Source organism: Otolemur garnettii, unplaced genomic scaffold, assembly GCF_000181295.1.
Source record: "Otolemur garnettii isolate 467f Iridium unplaced genomic scaffold, OtoGar3 scaffold00002, whole genome shotgun sequence".
In the NCBI taxonomy this organism is placed as follows: Eukaryota; Metazoa; Chordata; class Mammalia; order Primates; family Galagidae; genus Otolemur; species Otolemur garnettii.
This window is the reverse complement of record NW_003852397.1, coordinates 31785459-31806358: the sequence shown is the minus strand read 5'-3', so window position 1 is coordinate 31806358 and position 20900 is coordinate 31785459. Positions and strand designations below refer to the sequence as shown.

The 20900-nt window shown below is 37.5% G+C and overlaps 1 protein-coding gene across 3 annotated transcripts in view; it reads left to right on the top strand.

Annotated features, from left to right (window-relative positions):
- ATP2C1 (ATPase secretory pathway Ca2+ transporting 1) overlaps window positions 1-20900 on the top strand; it is a 154808-nt gene that overhangs the window by 111517 nt on the left and 22391 nt on the right. For all 3 annotated transcript variants that reach the window (XM_012805976.2, XM_023513613.1, XM_023513617.1), the window contains 6 exons: window positions 1836-1992; window positions 5939-6109; window positions 7216-7313; window positions 17789-17839; window positions 18826-18992; window positions 20569-20637. In XM_012805976.2, the coding sequence (XP_012661430.2) occupies window positions 1836-1992; window positions 5939-6109; window positions 7216-7313; window positions 17789-17839; window positions 18826-18992; window positions 20569-20637 (713 nt within the window). The remainder of the gene's footprint in view (window positions 1-1835; window positions 1993-5938; window positions 6110-7215; window positions 7314-17788; window positions 17840-18825; window positions 18993-20568; window positions 20638-20900) is intronic.

Genomic DNA, 20900 nt, shown 5'->3' with positions numbered 1-20900 from the left:
ATGCTTATGTTAAAGAGAGGTAGGATGAGGGGGTAAACATTAATATCTATTATTAAGAAATTAGAGGATACTTGGAGAATGAGGATTTGAAAAACTTCCAGTAATTTGGGGGGTGAAATAAAAGATCATGTAAAAAACTTTAGGAATTAATGTAGAGGAGACCCCCCCCCTTATCTGAGGGTGATCTGTTCCAGAATCCCTGGTGGATGCCTAAAACCATGGATAGTACCAAACACTATATATACTATGGTGTTTGGGGGTTTTGTTTGTTTGTTTTCGTTTTCTGGTAGCATAGATGGTTACTAAGTGATTACTAAATGTATCCCGTACAGCATGGTTATGCTGTACAGATACATAATTCACATCCTGGGTGGGACAGAGTGGGCTGGGGTGAGAGTTTATCATACTCCTCAGAAGGATGTGTAATTTGAAACTTTTTCAAGTTGATAGTTTTGAATTTAATGCTGAGTATTTTGGACCATGGTCAATTGCAGGTAACCAAACTGGGAAGTGAAACTGCACATAATCATTGGGGAGAGGGGCTACTGTAGATTCTATGTACTTTTCAACTACAATAGCCTTCAATTTAAACCAAAGAAGAGGAAGACTTAGAATCCAGTGAGGATGGAAGTAAAGAGAAGTTCTTGGATACGAGTTGTGCAGCAGGCCTAGAAATTAGCCTCTGAAAAAAGGAAAGAAGCATGAAGGAGAGCAGTCTTTGTAAAGATATGGAAGTAATGCTTACCTGCTTATTTGATCATGTGAAAAGTATCATAAGAAAGATTTTATGTTACGTTGAAGAGTTTAGGAACAGTGAATGATAGGTATAAAGAAAACTAAGCAATTAAAAAAAAGTGGTTATTAACATTATAAAGACAAAGCTTGAATAGGATCTATCAGTCAGGATGGGTGATGAAAACATCTGCCACCTTTGTCCCTCCCTACCCCCAAATGTTTGCTCAGTGTAGATACTTGCAGCCCAGGAGATAGGAGCTGTGTCTCAGTTTAAGCACAAGCCAACACAGCAGGGTGGAGGATAGCAAAGTCTGCTCTGGACCTACCTATCATTTCCATTTGGAAGTGATACAAATACTTCTCATAATTATTGGCAAAGCAGGTCACATCTGACTTTGAGGGTGAGGGAGATGACAGGGAAACCCGTTTCTACGTGTGAGGAGTCATGATATAAATGGAATACTGTCAAATTTTGCCTAAACTGTATCATACAGATGGGAGGGGGAATAGATAGTAGCAGCAGCTAAATTAACATGTATCCCAGTAGTCAATGTATAAAATTGACAACTGAGGGAGTGGCAACGTAAACATGTTAAAAAACAGGGGTAAATACCAAAGGAAAAAAGCTAAAAAATGTTAAAATTAGTTTGCCTGTGTGGAGTAGGACTGGTTGAGAAGGGTTGGGGAGGAAACTAGTTTTTCAATCTAAGCTTTTGAATGTTACCTTTATTGTGATAAAGATAAAAGTTCAATAATGCCCATAGGTATTTGTGAAAATTAAATGAGATCATGGGTATGTGTGTGTGTATATACACACTTTTTCTTATCATGATGAGCCTCCTCAGAATTTCAGAGTGCCTAGTTTGGAATTTACAGCGTTGCGTTCAATGAGTAGGATGGTAGGAGCAGGTGTTATTTCCTATAAAGGTTATAAGAAGCACATAGGAATTTTTAATTTTTAGTGTTCAAGTTTCACTCAGAGCCTTAAGCTCAAGTAACTTCCCTGGGATTTAGGAGTAACACGTGCTACTTGTTTGGGGGCTCCAGTGGCAGATAAGTACAAGTTGAAATTAAACTTGTATTTCATGTTTTCTTCTTAGGACAGACCAGAGATTTGTTTTATGAAGGGTGCTTATGAACAGGTGATTAAGTACTGCACTACATACCATAGCAAAGGACAAACCTTGTCACTTACCCAGCAGCAGAGAGATACGTACCAACAAGAGAAGGCACGTATGGGCTCAGCAGGACTCAGAGGTAAGGCCATTTCAGCACAGTGTCCTGGGTTGGAACTTTTAGAAACCTCTTTTAATTTCATGCGAACTCATGCTTCAAATCAGAGTTGTCCAGCTGTATTTTAGGCTTTGTAGAACCCTTGGCATTTCTGAGGCGTTACGTTTTAGTTGAGAAGGTAGCGAAATATGAAATCTCTGGTTCTTTTAGACTTCCAGTGGTCTCTGAGTAGGTAACAGAAATTTTATTTTAAGTAAGTTTGTAAGAAGGGAACTGGATCAAGGTAAAATGATGTTACTCTTACTTTACCAAAGTAATGATGTTACTTTGACTTATTTGTTAATAGAATTAAAATACTTTTCTAAAAATTGAAGTCTTAAGCCTCTAATTTGGTGATTGCTCTGATAAGGCGTTTGGTAACTGGGTCCTCATCTGCTGTCTCCCTTCTTTTGCCCTTTACTAGGGAGGTAAAGAGTTGCCCAGGTGCTGTTTGTGCATATGCTTCTAACTGCACACCAGTTGGGAGAGGGTCTACTGGGCATATACACATCAGGCCACGTCTTCTAGAGATGTCGTGTAGCATTGGAGGGGAAGGGCTTGGGGGCCATACCTGGTTCTTATTTCTGGATAATCACCTGGCTTGTGCAGAATATAGTTACATAGTTCCTGAGGAAACTAGAAGAGTTGGCTTCCTTTTATTAATGAAACAAGGCTAAGCACTACAAGTTCTGGGAGAAAGGAAAAAGAAGTTATGTGAAAAATGTTCTTATTTGTGATTCACGCAAGCAAGGGCTTTCTCAGGTTTAAAACAGTTGGATAGATTTATAGGCTTCTGTTCTTATAATATGCTAAGTCAGGAAAGATAATTTCTTGTAGATAGAGAATACTCCCCCTATCCTGGTCCCTTGCTTTATGCCCTGTTTCTCAGGACCCTCTGCACTGGCCCCCAGACTCCTGAGCTGAGGTCACTCTGTATGCCTTTGTCAGAATTTGGTGTGCTTATCTGAAGTGTGGGCTGTATTGTGATCATCTTAGCACCTCATCCTCTGTCTCTAAGGAAATGGGACATGGAGCTTCTTGGCTGAGAAATTATTTTGCAGATGGATCTATTTTTGTATGAAAAAAATTTGTTTTAAAGAAATTTAAACACTTTCTTCCCCCTTTTTTTCCTCTTTATAATGAAGAGGGTTTGATGGCAGATTCTAGAGTTTCTGAGGTTTCTTCCCACAGGCCTGAATCTTGAACATGCTCCTGAACTTCCATCTCAGTCTTCATATCTTCTGGACCCCTGAAGTCAAGGTAGAGTCTCTGTCCCAGCATCACTGATGGGGCAGGAGGGGCCTCTTCTTTGGTTGACCTGGGCCAGGTTTAAGAGTAGTGGGAACTCTCTGAGACCACAGAATTTTAATCAAGCCAAATATGCAAATGCTGATTGGATACTGTGGAGAAGTGGGCACAGGGAGTGCCCCGACAACATTGTGCCCTCACTCCCATCTGAACAGTAGGCAGACCAAAGTGTTTGGTGGCTCCAGCTTCAGGAAGCTCAGATACTCAGGCTCAGGGTAACACTTTTTACCCTCTTGCACACCTTTGAACTTCTACCTCAGGTGGGGAAAGAGAACGACATTGCTGAGGCCTGGTCCAGAGTTGAGTTGGTAGAGCTTTGGAGACATGAGGGCAACTGCAGGAAGGCTTAAAGCTGGGAAAGAGGGTTTGCCTTGCTAGATCTTACACATAAAGGAGCAATGGCAGCTTCTTGGAGCTATTTCTGGGAAGCTAGTGGTACAAGGTACCTGTTGCTCTCTTGGGTCATCTCGTTCTCCCAGCTCTTTTCTGTTTTAATCTACTTTTGTGAATATGCACTTCATCTTTTTAAAAAGTGCTGGCAGAGAATAGGATACAAACCTATTTCCTCCCCCCTTTGAGCTGCTGGGATGTCATCACTCTTTTTTGTTGGGTTTGTTTCCAGCTGTTCATAAATCATTGAAACAGTTGATAACAACAACAAAGCAGAATTTTGTTACTCTTAGCAGCATGCAGCAAGAGGTTTCAGAGTTGGCATGGATTTAGAGACCTTAGAGGTTTCAAAGGGTCTGGTATGTACACCCTGTTTTTCTTATTTTTTAGAGTGGAGTTTTCACACTTCCTTATTTTGATGAACTCTTTTCATCTGAAAGATTGTGGAGGTTTATGATGTGGTATTTTGTGTTGTAACATTGTGAAGCAGACCAGTGTTAGTAGAAGAGAAAATACTTGTTCACAGGGTTTGAGGAGAGGTTCTCGTCTCGTGTCTCCTGCCTCCTGTCTCCTCCTGCCTCTTTGTGCTCCACTTTCCCCTCTCACTGAGATTACCATATGAAGAAAATAAAGATCTTAAATCTTAATTGAACTGTACTTATGTTTCATCTTACAAAAGTTAAGATTCTTAAAATACTTAATTACGCTTCTTAAATTTTAAATTAGAGTATATATTGTTTTATGTCAAGAGCTTTCCACACATAAAATGTTTACCTGTCCTCTTGACCCAAAGAGTAGTGGTAGATCTCCATTTGTGCTGAAGAAGCAAAGATGCACAGGATACTAACCCCTAAGTTAATGCCACCCTCCTTTGGGACTACCCAGAGCTGATCTTTCCTAGGATTTTCTGACATACAAAATGCTATTCACTGTACTTTTCTGTTGCTATCTCAGTCCCAGCCCCAGGGACTGTCTCATTCTCCCTAGAGAGTGAAAGCCTTTGGGGCCCACATCTACATAAATAGGTCTGTGACTCTCACATTGGAGAAATAAAAGGTACTTGCCTTTGTCCTTCATTTTTCAAATATACCTAATCTTTCGCACCTTCTGTTTGAACAAGAACAGGCACTCCTTTGGTTTCTCTGGGACTTTTCCGTCTTCTCTTGAAGTATATATTTACTTTGTGTGCGTGCATGCTTTATAAGTTATTCAGTTTAATAATTTCCCAGACTAGGGCGTATCCCTTTGGTTAATAAAAGTAGTTACCAGAGGTTCCAGAATTCTGAGAGTAAGTGAAATTTGGGAAATTAACAGCACTTTTTGTTACATCTTAAGTGCCCACAAATGACAAGAAATTGACTGTAAATAATAACATGGTGGTGGTATTTATAAACTCTTAAAGAACCAAAGTTAAAAATAAATGTTGATGTTATGGAAAGAGTGAAAGAAAATGAACTCTTTTTGGTATTAATGGTTTTACAGCCATTTTCCAGGTTAAGTTATATCCCAGGATTTGTCATGCGTGAAATTATTCTAGGCTGCATATAATTAATGAATATTGACTTCTCTTCAGGCTGTTGAATTTTTTTTTTTTGAAACCTATGAAATAGAGGAAGATACATTATAAGCCACCTTTGAAACTGACTTTAAAGCTTGATGAACTCAAAATTTCTCTAAATAATTAATAGTATTTTCTAAAGAGACAGTTGAAAGTAGCTGCATATATTTGCTATGTGAAAAGGTTCTTCCTCATTTCTCTTCTCTCCCTAACAGTTCTTTAGTTTTTTTATGTATGTATGTATTTTTTGAGACAGTTTGATTTTGTCACCCTCAGTAGAATGCTATGGGATCACAGCAACTTCAAACGCCCTGGGTTCAAGAAATTTTTTAAAGGGGTGAGGTCTTGCTCTGGCTCAGGCTGGTCTTGAGCTTGTGAGCTCAGGCAATCCACACACTTTGGCCTTCCAGAGTGCTAGGATCACCAGCGTAAGCCATCGTGCCCAGCCATTTTTTTTTTTTTTAATAGCTTAAAGCAACCTCATATCCAGAACCATTAAGCTACAACCTCTTGGCATGTGATAATTTTGATTTTTAAAGGTTGTATAATAACTACAAATAACACTGTAGTCTAAAAGTGATTTATTTGTGAAGGGGTATTATTTCCAGATTATCAACTGAATTCTAAGGTTTCTGTAACTCACATTTTCTTTTTCTGATTTTGTTTTTTCCTAAGTTCTTGCTTTAGCTTCTGGTCCTGAACTGGGACAGCTGTCATTTCTTGGCTTGGTAGGAATCATTGATCCTCCTAGAACTGGAGTGAAAGAAGCTGTTACAACACTTATTGCCTCAGGAGTATCGATAAAAATGATTACTGGAGATTCACAGGAGACTGCAGTTGCAATCGGTATAACTAGACTGCTTCCTTTGTTTTTGATATATAATTGTAGGCAAAAATTGATTATTATAGTTTAAAAAGTAATAACTGTTAATGAAAAATATACCTCTAATAAAATACTTATTACTAATAAGTAATTAAGTAATAAATACTAATAAATCATGATGAAAGCTTATATATTGTACACAGAAGGATAATTGATTATTTTTAACTTTATAATGCACCGTGCTGACAGATAAAAGCACATTCAGATCATGAATATGAAAGGAAACATGAAATTCAGTTTTTCCTTTCAACTTTAAAAATTTTTTTTTTTTTTTTACAGTTTTTGGCCAGGGCTGGGTTTTAAACCTGCCACCTCTGGCATATGGGACTGGCACCCTACTCCTTTGAGCCATAGGTGCTGCCCTCAACTTTTTAATTTTTAAAGGAGACTTTTCTAGAATTTGAAAGAAAGTAGCTTATTATACATATTTGTTGTCTCCTCATAACAGTGCTATTTAAGAGTTCCTTAAGTACAGTATGAGTAGGGAAAAAAAGAAAATGAAAGTTAATCTCTCAGAGCCTTTGTATTATAATTTACATTGATAAATTTAACAGTTTGCCAAATTCCATTAATTCTTATTTTATTAATTTGAATAGGGGCTGGGTCTGGAGTTTCAAACTTTATCGAAGAGTAGTTCACAAGAAACATAATATTGTTGTGAGAATAACTTTTTGATGTTTACTTTCATTTACATACAACTACATGAGTACCATAGATCTACCACCATTTTGTCTAGCTTTGGATGCTCTACTTAAAATACACTCTCATCTTCATTAAAATTGAGCTGCTGAGAAGACTTGATTGGCTTAGTTTCAGCTCTTAGGTGTGCTAGCTTAAATAGTGTAAACTCTATTTTTAAATTTAAACAAAAATGAAACAAACAGAAAATTCCAGACTTACTCCTAATTCAGGTAGATTTGTCTTACAAGTAATTGGTCTTGTGGTTCCTTGATATTAAGACATTTTATATTTTAAAAGAATAGATAAGTGAGCATTATGTTGCTAGCTATGGTCAGCTCATCAAGTAAAACAATTTGGCTAATTTCCTTTCCTCTCTCTTTCACTTCAGCCAGTCGTCTGGGATTGTATTCCAAAAATTCCCAGTCAGTCTCTGGAGAAGAAATAGATGCAATGGATGTCCAGCAGCTTTCACAAATAGTACCAAAGGTAGGCCTAAACCAAACCCTTTTAGACTGAAAGGCCTTATTCTTTCTTATTTTTTTCATTTGCACAAATTTATGGGGTATATGAAAAATTTTGTTACAGGTATACAGTGCATAGTGATCAAGTCAGGGACTGTAGGGTGTTTATCATCCAAGTATAGTACAGTTCTGTGAAGTATACTCATCCTACTCTGTTAACAAACATTGTGTTTCTTTCTTTTATCTAACTGTATGTTTGTACTTTTTAACCCACTTCCTTCATCCTACTCTCTCTCAACTCAGCCTTCCCTGATTCTGTTAACCTGTCTTTTTACTCTTTACCTCCATGGATCAAATTTTTTAGCTCCCACATTGAGAACAAGTTAGAACATGTCGTATTTTAATTCAAGCCTTGTCTTTTTATAACACTTTCTTTCTGTTTAGAAAATTTACTCATGTACTTGTTCATTACAGAAAAGTAAAAAAATATAGGAAAAGTAAGAGTTACAGTGCAAGCTGCCTGCAAACTAACTTGGAAACTCAAAGGTTGTCATCTGTAGAGCATCCAGGATAAGATTTAGTGTATTATGATTTAAAAAACAAAAAATGTGTTTAACAAAACGTGGTTGGTACTTTATAGTGTTATAATCCTGAACATTCATTTTATATAATTTTGGCGTTTCTGAAATCATATTATAGTTAGAAAACAGATTTTGAATGCCTCACAGTATTTTGCTTGCATATACCATGTGTATATAACACACATGTATAAACACACAACGTATTTATATATGGTTATATGACCATTTTCTTGATGGAATTAAAGCTGCCATTTACTATTTACTGCCATTTTTTTTACTACTGCCATTTTTTTTACTACTATTTACTGCCATTTTTTACTATTGTAAATAATACTTTAGCAACCATTTACCATGTGCCAGACAATTAGTGTATTACATACAGTATCTAATTTACTCCATATCTCCACATTATAAATGACAGGCAATCTCATTATAAAAATTTCAATAATTAAGCCTTTTTTTAGCACAATGTTAGATTTACAACATAATTGAGCACAGGTAATTGCCACCCCATCTCTACCCTTTACTCTTAGTTTCCTCTTATATTAATACTTTGCGTTAGTGTAGTATGCACATTGCAAATTAATGAACCAGTATTGATACGTTCTTTTTGTTTTTTAATTTTGTTTTTGTTATTTTTTTTATTAATACATTCTTATACTTCATAGTTTATGTTAAGGTTTTGTTTTTGTGTTGTATATTTCTAGGAATTTTCACAAATGCATAACGACACAGAATTTCATGTAGAGTAGTTTTGTTGCACCCAAAATTTTGTGGTCCATTTTTTTAGTTTTCCCCACTTTCTCTTGAATCTCTGACAACTACTGATCTTTTTACTATCTGTAGTTTTCCAGAATGTCACAGATCTATAGTTGGAGATTGGTTATTTTTACTAAGCAGTAGTAAAATAAGGTGCCATTATGTCTTTTCCTGACTTGGTAGTTTGTTTCTTTTAAGTGCTAAATAATATTCGATTGTATGAATGTACTACAGTTTAACTTTCACCTTTTGAGGGTCATCTTGATACCACCTTTCAGGTTTGGCAATTATAAATAAGGCTGTTCTAAACATGCGTGTATGGTAAATATAAGTTTTCAACTCATTTGGGTAAATATGAAGAAGCACAATTACTGAAGTAGATCATACCGTGAGAGTGTGTTTACTTTTGTAATAAACTTAGGCAACCCATTTTTATTGATGAGGAAGTTGAGGCCCAGAGTTCTTAAGGAGACATGGCTAGTAGAGCTAGTGAGTTGGAGACTGTGACTGGAACACAGGTCTTTGTGACTCCCAAGTTCATCTGTTGTTTGCTGTGTCCTTGATTATTGTACCTAAGACTTTGTGCCTATCTCTGATTATGTCTATAGACTAAATTCCTGCATGTGAAATGATTGAATTCCAGTGATCAACAGATTTGTAAGGCTCTTAACATGTATTACTGAATTGTCCTCTGAAAAGCCATCTGTTTATATTTTCATAGGCTGTGCTTTGAAATGCATATGGTAGCATTAAGTCCCTAGACTTCCAGCCCACTTTCCTTGTCCTCTACCAAGCAGTTTGATTTTGAATATGATTACTAGTTGAAATGAACTATTTTGCTCATCCTTGTTTTTTTCTTAAGCTCTAATCATTCATGAATGCTGTTTTCTGAGGGAGGCAGTAATAATCCCAAAGGAAACAGTCCTGAACCCCAAACCAGAAAAAAACTAAAAAGAAAATCTGACATATGAAAAAGTATATTAGAGGGATAGATTATGGAGATTTATACGGAAATTAGTCCATGATTGCTGGTGACTTTGTGCCACAATCATTAACTATAGTTTGAAGTCTTGCACCATGATGAGTACCTGTTTTTTTTTCTTTTAGGACATGGCTCTCCTTGGAAAATAGAGTAACATTTATTTTCTGTATGGTGCTGCTCTTTCTGAAATTCTTCTAAGATTTGATTTCTTTCTGAAATTCTTCTAGGATTTGATATACACCTACATAAACATTCTCTATTAAAATTTTCCCATCCTGTGATTGTCGTTTTCAGGACCTTAGGCATTAGGAATTTTAGACTTCTAAAATCTTCTTCAAAGATTGTGACCTTTTGGGATTTTAACATTCGGGATTATGGCTTTGTTATTGTGTCTTTCTGAATTACCATCCAAACCCATTTTCAGAGCTGTCATGGCAGTGTGGGTATTTGCTTTGCTACAGATTGTTAACATATTTCAATTGGATAAGGGTTTGCTACAGATTGTTATATATTTCATTGGATAAGGGTTTTTCCCCCTTTGTTTGGGGTGCAGGTCCCATTTTCACAGTATATAGGCAGTCTGTGGGTAACAAACTGTATAGTCTGTAGGTTATTCTTAAATTAAATTTGTATGCAAGTTGGAACAGGTATATTTACTTATTATTAACTGTAATAGCCTCCATTTGTGAGTGTGTCATAGTGTCAGTTGGATGTTTATAACTTGGGAACGGCCTGTAGTTTCTTCCTGATGTTTATTTTTGAAAAAGTAAATCCCATATTGGATCCGCTAAGGGGTAGAGTATACATTAGTAAATATACCTAAAATCTACAGTTTTAAACATTTTCTTTTTTTTTTTTTTTTTTTTTTTGAGACAGAGCCTCAAGCTGTCCCCCTGGGTAGAGTGCCATGGCATCGCAGCTCACAGCAGCCTCCAACTCCTGGGCTCAAGCGAGTCTCCTGCCTCAGCCTCCCAAGTAGCTGGGACTACAGGCGCCCGCCACAACGCCTGGCCATTTTTTTGGTTGCAGCCATCATTGTTGTTTGGCGGGCCCAGGCTGGGGATTTGAACCTGCCACCTTAGGTGTATGTGGCTGGCGCCTTAGCCGCTTGAGCCACAGGCGCCGAGCCAACATTTTCTTATTATACCTTCATTCAGCCTTTTCCCAGAGATGTTAAGGTTCTTGAAAAATGACAGATTTAAAATTGCTTTGTGTTTGGTTTCTTGAGTTCTTCCTCTGACTCTGATAAAAATGCTAGTGAACTCTGGAAACCAACCTAAAAGTAGTTAGAGAAAAGAGAAAGCAAATTACAAATTACAGTGTCAGCCTGGGCAAATTATGTCGTCATTCTTTCCCAAATAGAGTGTTTATGGCAGTACCCTGGTCCTATTTCAAAGAAACTAAAACAAAAATAAAACCTAGGCTTTGTCAGAGACTCACTGAATTGCTTAAATTCATCTGTCTTTCAAGAGGAATTCCATAAATACCAGGGCTTCCTTGCAGGTATTTCATGTGTAGGTATTCTGATACTTGAGTCTTTCCCGTATATTATTACGGAATTTTTTATGTCTTTTGATCTTAGCAGGACTGCTTCCACCCCACCACGTTTTCTTTTTCCTCACTTCATCTTCTGTTCAGGTAACTCTCTTCCAGCCAGCATGTATACTTGGTCTTCTGCTTTTGCCTCAGATCAGTTTGTATAGCTTTTTTTCTATTAGTGTTACAAATAAAAACTTTTGTTGTAAGTCACTGGCTTGCAGAGGTTCTCCCATGTATACTAAAATCATATTAATCCTGCCCCTTATTGAAATGTTTTTCAGCTTTCCTTTTCTATAATTCTTTGGAACACATCCCAGATCTCCCAACATTGCTATGTATTTTGACACTGAGCCAATTAAAAAGTAGTATGGAAAGTGACTTTTGCTTATTTATGAAGTACATCTGGGGGTTCTCAGTGTTTTCTGTTTATGATTTGTACATTTTTCTTCAGAGAAACTTTTCTGTGAAGAAAAATATAGAAATATATTTCTTTTCATTTTTTTTTTTTTTACATCTTTCAATGATAGAAATAGGTACCTTCATTCCTTCTTTTCCGAGTTTTACAGCAATACCTCCATTTGTATTTCCACTGCATCTATTATCCAAGTTCCTATAGTATTATCCTAATTTATGTATTATCTAATTTTTAGTAAGTTTTAAATCTTTATTTCAATTACTTGCTTTTTCTTCAGTATAGCATATGCCTTTTAATTTCTCCTAGATTTGAGGACTGTTACCAGGTTATTCTAACACCAAAAACGCCTTTTAAAATTAACCTCTCCTTTAATATTTTCCTTTCTTCTTTACATTAACTTTCTTTCCCCTAGCACACTTTGTTAATCTTAGTCAAAGGAACTTTGAATGCTGACCAAAAATGTGCCACTGGAAAGAAACAACCATGAGAAAAGAAGAATTCCCTTGCAGATTCCTTCTCAAAATACTGGCCTTGTTTTTCATTCTTTGATGGTTTTTATATTTTCTCTCTCTACATTGTTCTCTGTATTCTTTCCTGTGCTGACATATTTCTGCCGCTTCCCCACTGTTCCCTCACCATCCTGGTCTGCTCCTGTCTTCTTCCTTCCTGCTCAGAAACTGTAGTGATTGTGTTGTGTTCTTATCTCTTCCACCCAGAGTCCCTTTTCTAGGTAGAGAAACAGATAAGATTGTTAATACAGAAAAAAAATCAATTATCCCCAAGTTTATGCTCTTTGATATTTTATTTTTTTGAGACAGTCTCCTTTCATCGCCCTTGGTAGGAGTGCCGTGGCATCACAGCTCACAGCAACCATCAGCTCTTGGGTGTAGGTGATTCTCTTTCCTCAGCTTCCCAAGTAGCTGGGACTACAGGTGCCCGCCACAGTGCCTGGCTATTTTTTGTTGCAGTTTGGCCAGGGCTGGGTTCGCCACCCTTGGTATATGGGGCCAGTGCCCTACTCACTGAGCCACAGGTGCTGCCCTGATATTTTAATTTTTAGTAATTTCTGGTGTTTGTTTATTTGGTTTGGGATCTGATTTCTTTAGGTCATAATTTTGTGTTCATTAAATATTAATATTTTTACTCGACAAGATTGCCCTAATTCTGGTGCTTTTTTTTGTTTGTTTTTGAGACAGAGTCTTACTTTCTTGCCCCTGATAAAATGCGGTGGCATCACAGCTCACAGCCACCTCAAACTCTTAGGCTTAAGTGATTCTCTTGTTTCAGCCTCCCAAGTAGCTGGGACTACAGGCACCTACCACAATGCCCGGCTATTTTTAGTCACAAGGTCTTGCTCTTGCTCAGGCTGTCCTGGAACCTGTGAGCCTAGGCAGTCCACCTGCATCAGCCTCCCAGAGTGCTAGGATTACAGGTGTGAGCCACCATGCCCAGTCTCATTCTGGTGCTTTAAAACTAAATTTATTGTGACAGAAGCGCCTGTGGCTCAAAGAAGTAGGGTGCTGGCCCCATATACTGGAGGTGGCGGGTTCAAACCTGGCCCCAGCCAAAAACTGCAATAAATAAATAAATAAATAAATTAATTAATTAATTTGTTGTCTACTCCATGCAAAAGAACAAATAGTCTTTGGCTTTTCTTGGGATCTGCTTAGTCTCCAAGTGGCCCCTTTTATTTTTCAGTTGCCATCAAAATCTTTGAGTTGATACATTGTTGGTGGGACTGCAAATTATTATAACCTCTATAGAAAACAGCATGGAGATTCCTCAGAGAACTGAAAGTATACCTACCATTCAATCCAGCAATCCCACTACTGGATATTTACCCAAAGGAAAATAAGTAATTTTATCAAAAAGCACCTGCACTCTAGCTGGGTGTTGTGGTGGGTGCCTATAGTCTCAGCTACTTGGGAGGCTGAGGCAAGAGAATCCCTTAAGCCCAATTTGAGTTTGAGGTTGCCGTGAGCTGTGATGCCACAGCTCTCTACTGAGGGTGACATAATGAGACTGTCTCAAAAAAAAAAAAAAGCACCTATGCTCAAATGTTTATTGCAGCACAATTTGCAGTTGCACAGATGAGAAATCAACCCATGTGCCCATCAATTCAAGAGTGGGTTAATGATATGATATGATTCATATGATATATGCATATTGGGTCCCATCTGGAGTGCCACTTGTCAGGGCCTGGGACTGGCCAGGTCTCTGGCCCAGCTATCTATGGTCCGGCCACAGACTGCTTTGTTATTATCTCGCTTGGAAACAATTACCCTTAAATGCCTTAGGCCTTTTTGCCTTAACAGAACAGGGGAGAGAGAGAGAGAGACAGTATTTGAGTTAGAGAAGCAGTCTTATTAAGAGAATGAATCTTAGCAGTCTTGCGTAGAGAGATGCTGTGCAGGCATTTTGTGGGTAGGGAAAGCTAGCAGGCGTCCTCAAACTATGGCCCATGGGCCACATGCAGCCCACCTAGGACATTTATCTGGCCCGTAGGGTGTTTTTGCCACTGCTGCCTGTCCTGCTTAGCAGCCGACTCATCCTGGGGCCCGCAGTCCTGCCCTCCAACAGTTAACTGGCTCCCTGTTTAAAAAGTTTGAGGACCCCTGAGCTAAAGAGTCAAGAGTGTGTCCGTGAAAGAGTAGCATGCATTCTCTCTGACTGCCTTCTCTTGCAGCTTTTTATAGATGCAATCTCGTGGCTCTTAGCACCACAGGCGTAGAGACTGCCTCATGAGCTCTCGTGTTCTTGTGTTGAGAGCTGAAACCCTTCCCCATGCCCTTATCACCAAGGTGTCCTATTACTGAGGTGTTACAGATGTTTCTTATGATTACTGAGTGTTCCGAGCTTAGCTCTCGCTTCTCTTTGCCCTGAGCTGTATGGTACTGCATATGTACACCATCGTGGTGTACTAGTCACCTATACATAAGATGAATTAGTACCTTTTGCAACAGTCTGGATGAAACTGGAGACCATTCTTCTCAGTGAAGTATCTTAAGAATGGAAAAGCAAACTCAGGTACTCACTATTAAATTGGAACTAACTGATGATGAGCACACGTGTGTAGAGGAAAGTAAAATTCTGAAAAGGAACAGGGGAGGAGGGGAATAACCCAACTTAATGAGTACTGTGAACACTATTTGAGTGATGAGCACACTCAGAGCCAGGACTTACAAAAATCATCATGTAACCTAAAATATTTGAACCCCTTAATATTTTGAAATAAAGAAAAAGAAATCTTTGAAATGCTAAGATCTTAAGTAATAGGTATGCTGGGTACTTGCTAAGTTGTTTATTATACAGAGAAACATACCTTGTCATTCTTAGTATCATTGTCAGTGATAACCCACAGTGGCTATAAAGGAATGATTTGCAGTGGTTCAAAGATTAATTATGTGGAAGAAAGGTAAAATTTTACTCTGAAAAGCTTGGATATATGTAATTAACCTTTTATTTATTCTATAAAATTGGTAGTTTTTGCTAAATAGTCTTAAATTTCAGTGTTGTATGCTACAAAGTTAATTTCTGCAATAATCAGAATTTTTCACTTAGAAGGTTACCAGTGTATTTTGAATATATTTGTAGCTCAGTCCTTTTGAAAGATTGACTAAAAGAGCTTCTGAATGTATTTTCTGAACTTTTTTAACACATTGACTGCCACCCTTTTTTTTCCCTTGGGGCCACAGTGTTTTGTTGTGAAAATAGAATAAAAACTTCAAAAACAAAATGATCCTTTCCAACCTAATGAAAAAATTGTTATTTTTTGTTTTCTGTGCATGAGTTACTGAATTTGTTTCTGATAATTGAGTCTTGTCATTCCACAAGTGTTTAGTTGTGTCTGGAGTTGACCTTGGGATGTCCTGGATGAATCATACCCTCTATGTGCAACAATGTCATGATGTCACGTATTGTCATATGGATTTTGCTGAAAGAGCCATCATGCAGACATGCAAGGGGAAATACGCAGTTGGAATTTATGGTGATCAGAGAACACAGTCTATCAGGTGTAGTGCAGTTGGGCGGGCCTGCTGAGCAGGGCAACAAGAGGTGGGAGTGGGGAGATGTGTCGATTGACAGTGAAAACAGTGAGCAGAGGTTTCACAGTTTGATGAGGCCCTGGGCTCAAAACTAGCATGAGTTAAATACAATTCATGTGACAGTTAAATGTGTCAAAAGGAACAGTACTGTCCAAATATGAGTTATGGCACCTAGATTCTTGGCACCTAGAGAACCTAAGGATAATCAGTAATGTAATGTTATAGTTCAACTGAGTTTTTTACTTAAGAAAATAATCATTAGTTTTAGAGCTTTGTTAAATGGAGAGAAGTTAGGAATAGTCTTTATGGTGGCTTTACATGTTTATATAGAGCATAAGAGGTACAGGGCAAAAATCTCTGCCTTTATAGAGCTTATGTTTTAAGAAAAATGCACATGTAAATTATGTTAGATGTGCTAAAGAGCACCCAAAAAAGCAGACGAGAGATGTGAAAGATAGGCAGCTGTCTAAGGAGTCTTGCTCCAAAAATTCTCTACTGTATCAACGTTTTTCCCTTGCTGCCACACTTACCACCAGCTTATAGACATGCTGTCTTTCCTTCCATTAAAAAATAAAATTTGGCTTGGCACCTGTAGCTCAAGCAGCTAAGGCACCAGCCACATACACCAGAGCTGGTGGGTTCGAATCCAGCCCGGGCCCGCCAAAACAACAACTACAACCAAAAACTAGCCAGGCGTTGTGGTGGGCACCTGTAATCCCAGCTACTTGGGAGGCTGAAGCAAGAGAATCACTTAAGCCCAAGAGTTGGAGGTTGCTGTGAGCTGTGATGCTATGACACTCTACCCAGGATGACAGCTTGAGACTCTGTCTCAAAAAAAAAAAGTAGAAAAAGGGGAAAGGTAGGGTGACAGCTGAAATGGGGAGGATTTTTCATTCTTTTTTAAATGGAAGGAATAACATGTTTGTATGCTGATGGTAATGATGCAGTAACGAGAAACAAATTTGATGTGGTCAGTGGATTTCTGGAGTAATGGAATCAAGATTTTGAATAGGTAAGAAGGGAGAATATTTGATGTGCAGTAGGAGTATATATGGTTCATCTGTAGTAAAATGAGAGGAAGACAGTGCCAGGATATAGATACCAGGTGATGGGAATTGTGGAAATTCTGTCCTGATGCTTTTTTCTCTGAAGTAGGAAACGAGGTGGTCAGCTGAGAGCAAGGCTGGAGAAAAGGAATAGATTGGAGGTTTGAGGAGAGAAAACTAATACAAACTAATCCACTAGGATAGTAGGAAAGAGAATGGTGTAGTAGGTGGGTGTTCAAATCACCATGACTTGTAAGTACTGTTAGAGTAACAGTGAGACAGAAGTTAAAAATTGTTTTGAAATGAGAGGTTATGACTTCTGGAGCAGTGAATGCCCGCTAATGGAAAATGCAGTTTCTCCGGGCATTCAAAACTGAGGTTTTATGAAGGGCGAATGGAGAACACATTGTCCCCCCACTCACGTCCTAGACTTCTCTGGTGTTAGTCTGCAAGAGGGCTGTAGGCATGGCAGTGTTTTGTGGAAATACCAGGTTAGGGCAAGGTGAAAGAGGCATAGATAAAGGAGATTTTAGTGGTGGCTGACTTTGGGGACACAGTGTAAGGATTTCAGGAGAACAAGAGATGAGGTTCATTAAAAAGGGATTAAATAAGTACTTTGGAAAGATAAGAGCATGTAAGCAGTTTGGAGGTACAGTGGAAAGGAGGCTGAAGAGTTTTTAACTAAAGAGAATAAACAGACACTTGACACTGCAAAACCAAAATCTCTTTTGTTCAGAAACCGCTGTTCTTTATTTCCCCTGAAGACAGAACAAAGGGAAAAGCTTATTTTAGTTCTAAGCCAGTGTCATGAGGAAACTGTTGCAAGAGAATTTTTCCTTTGTCCTTCTCTGAAACATTTCAACAGTAGACTGTTTTGTCTTCAGAGTTTACAAGTAATATAAATTGGATAACTTGTTTGAATTGTGTATTCCCTATGGTAACCTTTGGTAAAGTTTGAAATGACCTTGTCAGATAGATGAGTGTCTTAATAAACATAGTATCTTGCTTGAGCTTTAATCTGTGGCAAATCAAATAGAGCTTAAATGGACAAAAATATCATTGTTGTGAGTGCATGGGTCATTCTGATATTTCTTAATATTGAAGATTTTTATTATATCCTGTATTTTAACAGGTTGCAGTATTTTACAGAGCAAGCCCAAGGCACAAGATGAAAATTATTAAGGTGGGTATCTAAGAATCAGATTGTTTTATTTTTGCATACAAAATGCTGCAACTTTGTCTTTTATATTTGCACTGCAAGGAATATCAGAAGTATTGTGAAGCAAAACAGGTTTTTATTTTTTTTTAAAGAGCATGACTTGGAAACACTAATGGAGAATTTAGTTGCTATACCGATGTGTAGAAGAAAATTTTAATAAAATATTTGCAAATACAGCCTTCTTTAAGTGGACAGTATAAAATTATGTTCTCACAAGTGGTAACTAGTTAGAAACTAAATGAATACAGCAAGAAAACAATGTTACGAGAGTGTGAACAGTATTTAAAAGGTTATGATTATTTATATTAATTATATACATACATATAAACCAACTAATAAAGTGTCCAGCGATTATAGACTAAGTTGTTAATCACAATAGCCAGCCATTGTATAGTTCAGAGTGTCTCAGCTTTAGGACTATTGATATTTTGAATTGGATAAGTCTTTGTTATGAATGGCTATTTTGTGTGTTGTAGAATATTTGATAATAATCTTGGCCTACCCCTGCCCTATAGATGGCAGAGGCATTCCCTAACTCATGACAATCAAAAATATCTCCAAATACTGACAGGTGTCCCTGGGAGACAAAATGGCCTCTAGTTGAGAATCAGACTGAAGATGAGACTTCAGACATACAGTCTTCCCAGATCTCAACCTCCATTGAGGTTTCTAAATAATTTTAATTATACGTGAAAAAGGAATCAATTAGCCAAGTGTAGTGTTACATACTTGTAGTTCTAGCTACTCAGCAGACTAGAGCTAGAGGATTGCTTGAGCCCAGGAATTCAAGGCTGCAGTAAGCAGTGATCATACTACTTTACTCCAGCCTGGGTGATAGAACAAGACCCTGTCCCCCCTCCCCAAATTGGGAGGATTTAGTTATCCCTTTGTCTTTATGGAAGCAATATTTTTTATCAGAATTCTTACCTCTTACCTCTGCTGTATTCCAGTCTTTACAGAAGAATGGTTCAGTTGTAGCCATGACAGGAGACGGGGTAAATGATGCAGTTGCTTTAAAGGCTGCGGACATTGGAGTCGCAATGGGCCAGACTGGCACAGATGTTTGCAAAGAGGCAGCAGACATGATCCTGGTAGATGATGATTTCCAAACTATAATGTAAGTTTTGTTTCAGTGAATGCATATGAGAGTCTTCCCTTATCTTTTCCTAAACTCCATTCCCAGACAATTCAACTGGAAAGGAATTAGCAGTAAATTAGGTAAACTAAACTGTGATTCTAAATTAATTGATCTTATTTTATGGCCTAGTATATAGTTCTGGACAGGCATAATAAATGGCAGGACCATTTCATTAAGAAATATTTCCTGATCTGGTGTGGTGGCTCACACCTATAGTCCTAGCATTCTGGGAGGCTGAGGCAAGTAGATTGCCTGAGCTCACTGGTTCGAGACTAGCCTGAGCAAGTGTGAGACCTGCACTCTAAAAAAATAGCCAGGTGTTGTGGTGGGCACCTATAATCCCAGCTACTTGGGAGGCTGGGACAAGAGAATCCCTTGAGCAAGCTGTGAGCTATAATGCCAGCCATGGCACACTACCGAGTCTCTGTCTCAAAAAATAAGACTCTGTCTCAAAAAACAAAAACAAAAAAACCTTCCTGAGTGCCAGCCATATGTCACATATTTCTGGGCAATAGTGTGGTGGTACAACTGTGAAACTAATTTATGAATACTTTAATTACGTTAGAATGGTCTTACAATAAGTATTAGAAATTGTCAAGTTTATTTCCATACCTGTTTTCTTATATCAGTAGTGATGCATATGGTCCTCATTTCATGGTATAATTTATTAAGTTTGAATAGGTTTGTTTCACCCACAATTTCTAATTGATTTAAGATTCCAATGTAATACCTGGTGGTATCAGTTTCACAGTGTTCAGGTGTGGATCTTGTGCATTGTGTTTTTTTTCTATGACAACCTTTTGGATGACCTGAATCTTAGTTTAGTGATAAATTCTAATTACATATGCTAGGGTGCTTTATTACTCCATTGCAACTAAAGTGAAGCATTTGGGAGCTCAGGAATCAGGATATTTACCAGATTCTTTCAAGTATATAAGTTTTGCCTTTTTTCTTTCCAGTGTTAGATATTATATAAAAATCTTAGCAGAAAAGGGAAGTTGCCTAAGAAAGACAAATTGTTCTAACCAAATGAATGAGAGAATTTATTTGAATCTTTGTAAACCATGTCCTTTAATTCCTCTACAACATACTATCTACTTGTGTGGAGGAGCAACAGATAGCCTGAGTTTTATATCAGTGCCATTTGATTTCTGACATACATTAATTTGACCCTTTACCTTGCATCTTATACCTGTAAGAAAAATGAACTTAGAGGGGTAAAGATCACATTTTATAAATGTGTAGTATTATTGTCTCTTGTGTAGAGAAACAGCGTATGATTTTAGTGTTGAAATATCTTAAAAATAAGAATTTTAATATTGTATAATGAAATTATAATGAGAATTACAGACTTGACTTTAATTCTTTGCTAAAATAAATGTTTGTATATTCTAATTTTAATTATGTGAAGAAAATAATAGATTATTTTTAGTGATACATGTGTCATATTGTTGGAAATTGATTTTCAAAATTAGCTCAGCAGCCTTTTGGTGTAAGATACAGCTTTGTTTTTACATGATACTTTTTTACTTTATCTTTATTTTTTAAATTTCAGGTCTGCAATTGAAGAGGGTAAAGGGATTTACAATAACATTAAAAATTTTGTTAGATTCCAACTTAGCACGTAAGTTTGCAAAAAAATTTTCACTATGGGTCTTTTAGATAAATAGTATGGGAAGTGAAACTTAAGCAGGATGCCTGGGAAGTTCCGTATTTCCGAGGGTAGTCATATGTAAGTTTTCCAGAAAGAAAATTAATTGTACTCTGAAATTAAAAATGGCATGCTAATTATGTTCTAAATATGATAGTTAGGTATCTGTATCATCATCAAAATACATAAAACAATGTGATTTGATAGCTCACGAAATAACTGAAGTAGGGGGATTG